We start from the raw sequence: 12,165 nt of genomic DNA, 5'->3' as shown, positions 1-12,165 counted from the left end.
GTATCCCCAGTAATATTATTACAATTTGAAAAGATGCTTCATAAGGCTTTAAAACAAACCTCAGACCAAATAACAAAAAGCCTAACCAAAGAAATAAGAGAGCTGGGAAACCGCACCGCAGCCTTAGAAATAAAAATGGATGAAATTGAAATTACAACCCAAGAAAATATAACAGAATTGGAACAATTAAAAAAAGAGAATTTAATACTTCAAACTAAGCTCGAAGATTACGAAAATAGAGCCAGACGTTCAAACTTGCGCATAAGGGGAATACCTGAAACTGTGACAGACCTGCAATCTACTATTACTGCTCTATTACAAGAACTAAAGCCAGATATCCCTATTGAACGTTTAGAACTGGACAGAGTACACAGAGCCCTCACAGCCAAAAAGAAAGATGGACCCCCACGTGATATAATCACAAAGTTTCATTATTACAGAACGAAAGAACAAATACTAATTGCTGCAAGAGAAAAAAAAAGGAACTTAATTTTCAAGGACACAATTATCAAATTTTTGCTGACCTATCCCAACTTACTATTACTAAAAGACGATCCATGAAACCCCAACTAATGGAACTGCAACGCCACAACATTATGTATCAATGGGGCTTCCCCTTTTCAGTCAGATTTAACTACCAAGGTACAATTTACAGAAGCAGATCAGCAGATGAACTACAACAAACCCTTTTAAAATTAAATCTGACAGAACCCACAAGCAGCAACACTCCCACACGCAGAAGAATGGCGTCATCTTCACCTTCAGGCAGCACCCAGAAAATTTCAGAACAAAATGGGAATCATCATTCTCACAAAAGAGGCCGTTATGCCACATCATCCATGGACCAAGAAGATTCAATGGACTGACATCCTAATTCCTGATATCTCTTCATTTATTATACTAAGAGATGGTTCTCTATAAAAAACCTGTATTTATAACTGAATGTAACTGCATTCTGATAGCCACACACTGTGTGGGATCATGTTACATTCCAGTTATATTTCTTATTACTTCTGATTCATATAGCCTTAGAATATATAAGTGAAATAAGGAAATTCTTGTTCAGTTATATATTATCAGGTAATAACAATAGATTTATTACTTTTTAGGACAAATATGTTCAATAATCCAGAAGTAATGGAAGCTTTTTCTTTCTTTTCTTAAAACAAATATATTATTACCTAACTAGTTCCTAGAATTATGTTTTTGTTTATTCTAATCTGAAGCAATACAACCTCAATTTTATGAGTTAACATATCTAAACATTTACATATGAATAAAATATGTAACTGTTTACTCTAAAAGGGTTAAAATCCCAAAATAATTCAAACTATCTTCATCAATACCAAAGTTATTAACAGTACCTTTCTAACTGAATTATTTAGCCTAGGGCAAGACTAACCATATACAACCACCCTGGAATAAATAATTTCAACAAAAACTATATTCTGCACTCCAATTAAGGAAACATCATTTTGATGTCTTTTGACATAGCACTTCTCTCCTGTAAGCGGAAGATCCATGTACCCCCATTAGCCCTCCTCATTCTCCCAACCATATTATGTGGGAGTGTGACGAAGGCACTTATTCCCCTGAGAGAGATATTTATTCTCTTTCACGGGTAAATTGTGATTACTTGCAAAAAATAATTTATACAATGTATCATCTAATCTCATATGTTTTTTGTTTACTCTTTACTCCAGAATTCACTGGTTTCTTTTCTATCTATTCATCTCTTCAGTCCACACAGGTTGATCTGCGCAGTCAGCTTTGCATAACAAAAAGTAAGTCAAAACTATTTGATCTATTGCCATGGCACCACTGAATATACTTTCCCTGAATGTTCAGGGAATAAATGTCCCTCAAAAAAGGACCAAAGCCTTCCGTACTTTCCATAACAAGAAGGCTCACATAGTATGCCTCCAAGAAACACACTTCACCAAAGATTCTACTCCAAAATATATTTCTCCTTTTTATCAACAAATTTACACGGCTTCTGCCTGTACCAAGCAAAGGGGAACTCTAATTGCATTTCACCGATCCACACCATTCACCTTATCATCAGAAATTAAAGACCCAGAAGGTAGATACCTGATACTCATGGGTTATATAATGGATACAGCAATCACGGTGATTTCCTACTACGCTCCTAACAAACAACCTACACCATTCCTCTCACATATATTACAAGTGATTAATACACACAAAATAGGAACAGTGATAATGTGTGGGGATTCAAACCAGGTCCTCCTCCCATTTATAGATAAATCACCTTTTACACCATCCAAAGTAACCTCTAGATTACCTTTTTCTCAACTTCTTTCCAAATACAATCTGGTAGATTCATGGAGAGAAAGTAACCCAATGAAAAAGAAATTCACTTATTTCTCGCACCCTCATCAAACCTTCACCAGAATAGATCATATTTTTCTAACAATAGGAATGATACCAGAAATTATTGCATCAGATATAATTCCGATTCCGTGGTCTGACCATAATGCAGTATACACTACTATAGCCTCAGCCATACCAAAAGCGCATGACCCAACGTGGTACTTACCGGACATAATGCTCAAACACCCACTACATCAGAAGGCCATTGAACAAGCTTTAAAGGAATACATATCAATTAATAATACAACAGACATCTCCCCAATAACACTGTGGGAAGCTCATAAGCCTGTCTTGCGTGGTACAATACAAAGACAAATGGCACTATTTAAACGGGAACGCAAAAATCTAGCAAAAAAACTAGAACTCAATTTTAATGCAGCCTACATATCATTTCAAGATAATCCATCCCAGAGTACAAAATCTCATCTGGAAAAATCTAGATTGGAATACGATCTATTTCTCACTGAGTCAGTTGATAAATCCCTCAAACGCTCCAAACACAATTTCTACATGAATACAAACAAACCAGGTACATATTTGGCTCGGGCATTAAATTCAACTAACAAATCTTTCAAACCAATACGTTTGAAATTATCAAAAAATGTTTACACTTGTAATCCAGTTAAAATAGTCCATAAATTTCACTCACATCTCGCAACTTTATACAAGACAAACAATTAATTTAATCCTACAGAGGCTGAATCCTTCTTCTCAAAAATAACCTTACCTGAGTTATCTCAGAATCAAAAAAGCAGTTTGGATGAGCCTATAACTATAGATGAAGTTGCTAACGCCATAAAAGACCTAAAACTTAACAAAAGACCAGGCCCAGATGGCTACTCGGCTTTATACTATAAAACATTCTCAGAAATACTCTCTCCCATTCTCACTGAAACTTTTAACAAACTTCTAGATGGACATTCTTTTCGGCAAGAAACACTAATGGCAATTGTTTGTATGATCCCAAAACCCCTTTCTGATGATACTTCCTGTGTGAATTATCGGCCTATCTCTCTGTTAAACCTCGATATTAAATTATTAGCAAAAATAATAGCAAAACGCCTCAATAGCATTATAGGAAAATTAATACATAGAGATCAAGTAGGCTTCATGCCAAATAGACAGGCAGGCGATAATATACGAAGGGCAGTGTTATTGGCACATATTGCTAAAAAACGGAAAATCCCTTTATGTTTTCTATCTCTCGATATTAAGAGGGCATTTGACACAGTATCCTGGTAATATATGCAATATTCATTACAAAAATAGGGTTTTGGACCCCACTTTTTAACATGGATCAAAGCATTATATAATAAACCCAAAGCCTATATAAAATATGCTGGATACAAATCTGAAGCCTTTAATATCGAAAGAGGTACCCGACAGGGTTGCCCATTATCTCCCTTATTATTTGCCCTTATACTCGAACCCATGGCCCAATACATCAGAACAAACCAAACTATAACTGGCATTGAAGTAGGAGGTATTACACACAAATTATGTATATTTGCAGACGATATATTACTTTTTCTATCATCACCACAGGTCTCTGGTCCTAACTTAATACCAGCTCTTGATGGATTTGCAGCCCTATCCGGCCTTATGATTAATCCTAAGAAATGCCTAGTGCTTAATATTTCACTCACAAACATGGAATTGATCCCGGCTAGGGCTGCACTCCCATTCACATGGGCAGAAAAATCAATCCCATATCTTGGAATTCATTTAACAGCATCTCATTCTGACTTATTCTCAACCAATTATCCTCCTGTATTAAGACAGATCACAAATCTAATAAAACAATGGTCGCAACTTCCTTTATCCTGGATAGGGAAGATTAATGCAATCAAAATGACTATTCTACCCAAATTGCTTTATCTATTCAGAGTCCTCCCTATTCCAATTCCTTCCTATTTTTTGAGAATAGTACAAAAAAGAGCAACTTCGTTTCTATGGGGCTCTTCTAAACCACGTATACCTATACACACACTACATCTTCCCAAAAATAAAGGAGGCCTGGGATACCCTAATTTTACTAACTACTACAGAGCAGCACATTTGGCCAGTCTGTCCAAATACCATGCAAAACAGGAAATCCCATTATGGGTATTTATAGAGGCTTCAGAAAATGACCCTCTATTAATATCAAATTTATTATGGCTTGATCCTAAAGACCGCTTTAAAATTCATAATCCCATAACTAAACACTTCTTATCTCTCTGGGATAAACTAAAAAACAAATATCAGTTACAATCTCCACACAATCCTCTCCTTTCTTTTATCAGAAATCCGGCCTTTTATCCGGGATGGATCTACCCAAATTCTTTTAAAGCTTGGACAACATCAGGCATTCAGACACTAAATGACTTCATAGCATCTAAATCATTCCTTTCATTCCCATCGCTTAGAGAAAAATATGATCTACCAAACTCTGAGATATTTAGATATCTCCAAATCAAAAATTTCTATACACCATTCCTAAAGGGGGATACACCATTATCCCAATTATCCATTTTTGAATCAATCTGTACAAAAGATCCATTTGCTAAAGGTACAATTTCATCACTTTATAATCAATTATATGGAGTAGCAAATCTTAATAGACCCTCTTACGTTCAGAGGTGGGAGGAGGACCTGGGACGAACTTTAGAAGACATGGACTGGTCTAACATATGGCTCACATCTAAGTCATCTTCACCCAACATCTTAGCACTGGAGACAAATTATAAAGTCCTAACTCGCTGGTACCTTGTACCCGCTAGAGTGGCAAAATATTCACCTAATACCTCAGCTCTTTGTTTTCGAGGATGCCCAGAAATAGGCACATATTTACACATATGGTGGACGTGCCCAGTAATCCAAACCTTCTGGAAGGAAGTCTTCGTGATTGCATCTAAAATATTTAAAAAAATAATACAACCAGATCCATATTTAACTTTACTTAATCTAAAACCGGAATGGTTAACACTCTCTCAATTCAAACTTATGATCCAACTAATAACGGCTGCAAAACAAACAGTGGCCAAGGCATGGAAATCTCCTACATTGGTACTAGCAGAAACAATTCACAGAATGAATAATACAATGTCCCATGCTAAGATGGTAGCCATCGATCAAAATCAAATTCCAAAATTTGAAAAACTTTGGCATCCTTGGATAAAACAACAGTTCCTGTCAAACTTCAATGACTCTGTCCTGTTGCCATGGTAACAGATTAAATGACTTACAGTGACACCCATTCTAAGGCTTCAAAGAGAACTAAAAAGAATAATAAACTGACGAGCGGGACAACCTTGTGGACCATACCTCTACCTTTCAACCCTTTTTCTTCTTTCTCTTTCCTTTTCTCCACCTTACGATTAAAGCTCATTATCAGAATTTATTTGACCTATATACACTCTACTTGTAAGCAATATGTATAGTAGGTATAAATCATTTAAATACCTACAAAAGTAACTAAGGAAATGATATATATCTTTAATTTAGGTTTACGTGAACCCAATGTTTAATATTTGAAATTTCATGATATTTACCTATATAAACCCTACTGTAAAACAATGAGCTTACTTTATAGATCCTTGTAAACTTACTTTATGTATCTTTATAACATTGTATACTCAATAAACTTCTTTTGACAAGGAAATATGTTTCATTCATGTGGAGGGATAGGCCATCCCAGATTTCTCTACCAGGTGACCCATTCTTGGTTGGTGAAGAAAAGCTACAGTATATAAGTTTGTGGCAAATAAAATTTCCCTAGTTTCATTTTCAAATATTTTTGCCATGCTTTTGTACAAGAAACATCTTTTTAATTTTCACAAGTTATGTGATAAAATAAAACAGAATTTTGTTATTACTATATACTATGTATTTTGTTTATAGATTACATAAAAAATACATTATATAATTCAATATTGCTTGCTTTTCACTGAGCAGCACAGAAGCAGCTGCTCTCTCCAGAATGCCTGTTTTTTGACAGCTGAACTTTTTTTTGAATGGGAATACCATGCAGCAACCAGGAGCCTAACATTTGGCTCATGGTTGCCGCAGGGGCCCATTCACTTGCATAATTTGCATTCGGCAGTGGTACTGCCTGCTGAAAGCAACAGGGGGTATCATTTTTGCTGCTCTGCAATGTAAATCATTGCGGTCCCAACATTTGTTAATAAGAATTTGTTTCTCATTCAAACAGGTGAATGATGTTTCTGTTTTTTTAATCGGTGTCACACAGCCAAGGCGTTTGCGTTGCGTATGATTTTGATTAGTTCATTTCTACCTCTTTTTTCTTTCAATCTTCAACCTTATATTAAATAAAAGCATTTTAATTTACACCAACATTTTAATTTACAATTCACTAAGAAAATAAAAGTTTCACCATATAACAGAGTGGATATGAAGCGGCGCTAACAGGGAGCTTATTCCTTACTGCCCAACCACATGATGAATGACAAACAGTGGCCTTCCACAGCTCTATGAAAGAAGTGGAGTAAACATTTAAAAAAATAAACTTTCTCCCACCCATTCTATCTTGCAGTTAGAAATGGGATGTATAACCTATACTCCTACCTGGGAACTTTGAACTATTGACCTGGCACTGTAGAAATTTTGATCTAGTAACTGGGTCGTTACGGAAATCGTGAAATCTCAGGAATTTCTATTCTGGAGGTGTAAACATCTATCAGTGCTCTACATTCACTGACTGCCTGGAGAGGAGAAGGGAGCTAGGTGAGGACATGATACAAGAGACGGTCAGAGAGCGTGAGGCCACGATGCAGGAGACAGAGAGGTTGTGGACATGATACAGGAGACTGTTAGAGAGGGTGCAGACATGGTACAGGAGACTGTTATAGAGGGTGCGGACGTGGTACAGGAGAGGGTGAGAGGGTGCGGACATGGTACAGGGGAGGGTGAGAGGGTGCAGGCATGGTACAGGGGAGGGTGAGAGGTTGCAGGCATGGTACAGGAGAGGGTGAGAGGGTGCAGAAATGGTACAGGAGGTGGTGAGAGGGTGCGGACATGGTACAGGAGAGGGTGTGGACATGGTACAGGACAGGGTGAGAAGGTGCGGACATGGTACAGGACAGGGTGAGAGGGTGCAGACATGGTACAGGAGAGGGTGAGAGAGTGCAAGCATGGTACAGGAGAGGGTGAGAGGGTGCAGACATGGTACAGGAGAGGGTGTGGACATGGTACAGGAGAGGGTGAGAGGGTGCGGACATGGTACAGGAGAGGGTGAGAGGGTGCGGACATGGTACAGGAGAGGGTGTGAGGGTGCGGACATGGTACAGGACAGGGTGAGAGAGTGCAGGCATGGTACAGGGGAGGGTGAGAGGTTGCAGGCATGGTACAGGAGAGGGTGAGAGGGTGCAGAAATGGTACAGGAGGTGGTGAGAGGGTGCGGACATGGTACAGGAGAGGGTGTGGACATGGTACAGGACAGGGTGAGAAGGTGCGGACATGGTACAGGAGGGGGTGAGAGGGTGCAGGCGTAGTACAGGGGAGGGTGAGAGGGTGCAGGCATGGTACAGGAAAGGGTGAGGGAGTGCAGACATGGTACAGGAGAGGGTGAGAGGGTGCAGGCATGGTACAGGACTTCACTTGATGTGCACCTCCAACACAGCACTCTGTTACCCCCCCACACACAGACCATCCAGCAGATCACCCCATGATGGCCATTCACCTGCAACATCCTGGTGCCTGCATCATCTCCCCCTGCACCTCTGCTGGCTGTCAGCTCACTAAAGGGGGGGGCGGACGGCAGCTTTGTGGTGCCCGTGGGATCTCCCTTCAGCTAGAAGGTCTCTTCTGTGTGTACAGTGCAGAGGGGAGGGGCCTCCGACCCGGACAGCTAACCGGAATCAGTGTACACGTGAACAAGTGCATGTACACTAAAGAGAGAAGCCCATTAGCTGCCCAGTTCAGAGGCCCCTTCAATGCTGTATCTTGGCCTAGGCAAACAAGGCCCAGGCCTAGGGTGGCACTTTGCAGGGGGGCAGCAAAAAAGCCACCACCCCCACATGAAAAAAACAGTCTCTTCCTGGCTCCCACACAAAAAGAGTCCCCACCGGCTTACGCTACACTTTTAGTGTAGCACCAGTCTTATGGGATGGATTGGGCCGGGGGGCTGTTTATTTCACTTGTTTGTATAATGACTAGGGACTTTGAAGTCATTATACAAATAAGTGAAATAATCCTATCATTTCAATCAGTGGCAGCAAATACAAGTCCAAATATTTTACAAGATAGGCGTAATCTTACTAATCCAGTGACATATTGTGATAGCACATATAGGCGAGCAGGTCCTAGTTTAACTAAAACAAAGTCCCAGATAGTCTTACGTATTAGCCAAGATCAGTATAAATGTTTCTTCTCTACAACTAACTGTACAATGTGGAATGCATATTATATTATCTATGTCAAAACTCGGTATTATCGCAAAACTAAACTTCTCATTGTTAACTCTTGTAGTTATTAAATCACTAAAGGTTTTATATATATATATATATATATATATATATATATATATATATATGTGTATATATATATAATTTTATAGCATATATATACTTGAATGTTTTTTAGTTAAATTAAACTAAAAAACAATCAAGTATATATATATATATATATATATATATATATTTATTTATTTATTTGCTATAAAAATGTGTATTTGCTGACAGGGCGGGTCTTAAACAGGAAGGGGTGTGGCCTTTAGAGGAAGGGGTGGGTCATATGTAAATTAGGGGGTCTCACAGGTTCCGCCAGGCCTAGGGCAGCACAAAACCTAAATACGCCAATGGGTCCCTCCCCTCTGCACTGTACACACGGAAGAAACCTGCTAGCCGCATGGAGATTCCCCGCGGCCATGTCTTCACACCCGGAAGCTGCGGTCGGTTGTGGGCCAGCAACCCGGGACAACGCCAAATTCCTGTGATGTACACACAGACAGATTTTGGACAAGGGTCTGAAAACCGTGAATGTCCCTGGAAAATCGGGACTGTTGGCAGCTATGATGTATGTATATTCAGTGTGTATACATAGGGGTTGATTTACTAAAGGCAAATAGACTGTGCACTTTGCAAAGTGGAGATACACTCTGCAAGTGTAGTTGCTCCAGAGCTTAGTAAATGAGGTAAAGCTTCATTTTGAGAAGAGTACCCAATCACATGCAAGGAAAATAAAGAAAACTGCATTTTTGCTTGCACATGATTGGATAAAGGAAGTCAGCAGAGCTTTTGCTCATTTACTGAGCTCTGGAGCAACTGCTCTTGCAAAGTGTAACTGAACTGCAAAATGCGCAGTCTATTTTCCCTTTAGCAAATCCACCCCATCATGTATGTATTTGCATAAGTAGTCATGTTGTAAAGCACTGCGCAAACTGTTGGCGCTATATAAATCCAGTATAATAATAATAATAAGTGGTACTGTTTTGCTACTTTTAAGAGGGTGGTGGTGAAAAGAATCATAGTGGGTGCTGTACCCTGGCCTATATATACTCCTACAATGCATACATTACACACAACTGACCCTTGCATTCTGTACATTACGTACTTCTGATCCCTGCACACTGTATGCAAGCTCAAGTTTATATCCCTCCAAACTTGCTCCCTACTCCACTTCCATTCTCAGGAATAAGAATTTTCAAAAGTTTCCAGTTATACTGTACCTGTCCTCCTTCCAGCACTTTTCGTCTCTTGCACCCTCTACACAATATTTCTCTCCCTGATTTGACTCTAAATTCCTGATATCACTCCAGTCATCCAGCAGAATTGGGACAGTGTAGAGAATGAGCCTGGGGATCTTGAGATAAGAAGCCAAAGGCATTTTCCAAAGATGTTGCCAAAAGTCATTACATTTCCATGTCTGCTATTTGGGTGATGGAGCACTTCTTTTCAGTAAAGAATAGCAGTAAGGAATAGCTAGTTTTGAGGACATTTTTGAACTGTTTTAGTGGACTTAGAATAGTAGAAGTTCTGAGAAGTTGATAGAGGGGTGTCATTTGTGGGGGGGGGGGGGGGGAGAGTAGTGCATATACCATTTAGAGAAAATGCAGCAGAGGCACAGGCGTGGTTACAAGTGGTTATAGAAAAGGGAGTATGGTAGCAGCTGGCAAAGGGTAAAAGGTGCCTTGGCACCTGAACTGTACACCAGGGTTAACAGTATGCTGCAACTGGATAGCACCACAGCAATATAGCAGTTTAGTAAAAAGAGGTACAAAGAGGAGGATGACAGCTGGCATAAACGTAACGAAGACATTACCACTATCCAGAGGAATAGGCAGAGGGCCCCCTCTTAACACTATTATGATACATTTGAGAAGAAACTACCAGGTCCCATTTAAAATATGTGCTTGTTCTCATTTGCCTGCTGCAGCACTGTGCTTATAATTCCAACATGTGCTTCGGTTGGCTGTCAGCATGTTGTTTCTTGCCCAATTGTTATCTAGCCATGTCTTAAATCCAATTTTGTTTTGTTTTCTGGTAAACGGGTTGTTCTGTCATACAACAAAAAGAAAGGAGCATAGGCGGTTGCTTCATGCCTGGTACAATTATATGCATGGACTATTTGTGGTAAATACTCTTTCCACTGAGCTTTCCTTTCCTCTTCCAATGTACGAAGCATTGGCAATAATGTTTTATTCAATGGTTCAACAGGGTTGCTTTAAGGATGATATGGCATTGTTCTAGAATGTGTTATTCCAGACAATTGTCTCAATCTTTTGAAAAATTGTTTTTCAAATTTTCTGCTCTGATCATGGTGCATTTTTTCAGGATATCCAAATCTGGAAATTAAGTCATTGAAAATCTTCTCTGCTGCAATTCTTCCTGATTTGTTGCATGTAGGATAGGCCTGTGCAAAGCAAGTGAAGTGATTAGTGAAAACCAATATGTATTCATAACCACCTCTGCTCTTCTCTAGGTGAAGAAATCCACTGAGACAAGATCAAAAGGAGCACTAGATTTAATGCACCCCAAAGGTGCCCACTCTGGCACTGTTGAGTATTTCTGTTTCAGACAACTACATCTTTTCGTCACATAATGGGTTATCTGCTTTTGCATGAATTGCCAGTAAAATCTCTCTCTTGAAAGCTGGGTTACCTTGTTTGCTTCACATGGGCCATGTCATTATGTAGGTTTTTCAGCACTATCTGAGTTTACTGTTCTGGAATAACCATTTTGTTGCCATCTCGTATGGTCAGTTTATTCCATTCATGCATGAGTTGTTTTCCTTTTCTATCTAGGCACCTCTTATCGACTTTGGTGGGTTCAGTATTTTTATTCTTAAAGGAGTTGTAAAGGCAGAAGGTTTTTTTATCTTAATGCATTCTATGCATTAAGATAAAAAAATCTTCTGTGTGTAGCAGCCTCCCCAGCCCCCCTAATTACTTACCTGAGCCCCTTTTCTCTCCAGTGATGTCCACGAATGTCTAAGCTGTCCGGGACACTCCTCCTGATTGGCTGAGATGAGGCAGCTGCGCCATTGGTTCCTGCAGCTGTCAATCAAAGTCAGTCAGCCAATAAGGGGAGAAAGGGGGTGGGGCCAGGTTGTGGCTCCGTGTCTGAATGGATTCACGGAGCTCTGACTTGGCGCAGGTGCCCCCATAGAAAGCTGCTGCCTGGAGGGGCACTCGATAGGAGGGAGGGGCCAGGAGCAGTAAAGTGGGACCCGAGAAGAGGAGAATCCAGGCTGCTCTGTGCAAAACCAACTGCACAGAGGAGGTAAGTATAGCATGTTTGTTATTTAAAAAAAAATAAAAATTAGACTTTACAA

At 39.6% G+C, this 12,165-nt stretch overlaps 1 protein-coding gene across 7 annotated transcripts in view; it reads left to right on the top strand.

Annotated features, from left to right (window-relative positions):
• LOC141108094 (beta-1,4-galactosyltransferase 1-like) overlaps window positions 1-12,165 on the top strand; it is a 431,706-nt gene that overhangs the window by 239,101 nt on the left and 180,440 nt on the right. For 2 of the 7 annotated variants that reach the window (XM_073599396.1, XM_073599378.1), the window contains one exon: window positions 11,314-11,332. The exons of the other annotated variants lie outside the window; for them this stretch is intronic. In XM_073599396.1, coding sequence (XP_073455497.1) covers window positions 11,314-11,317 — 4 coding nt within the window. In that variant the 3' untranslated portion in view covers window positions 11,318-11,332. Of the gene's footprint in view, window positions 1-11,313; window positions 11,333-12,165 lie in introns of those variants that run through there. 7 annotated transcript variants of the gene reach the window in all.

Source organism: Aquarana catesbeiana, linkage group LG01 (genome assembly GCF_042186555.1).
Source record: "Aquarana catesbeiana isolate 2022-GZ linkage group LG01, ASM4218655v1, whole genome shotgun sequence".
Taxonomy (NCBI): domain Eukaryota; kingdom Metazoa; phylum Chordata; class Amphibia; order Anura; family Ranidae; genus Aquarana; species Aquarana catesbeiana.
Note: the sequence above shows the minus strand (reverse complement) of the source record. Positions and strands in the feature narration are given on the sequence as shown.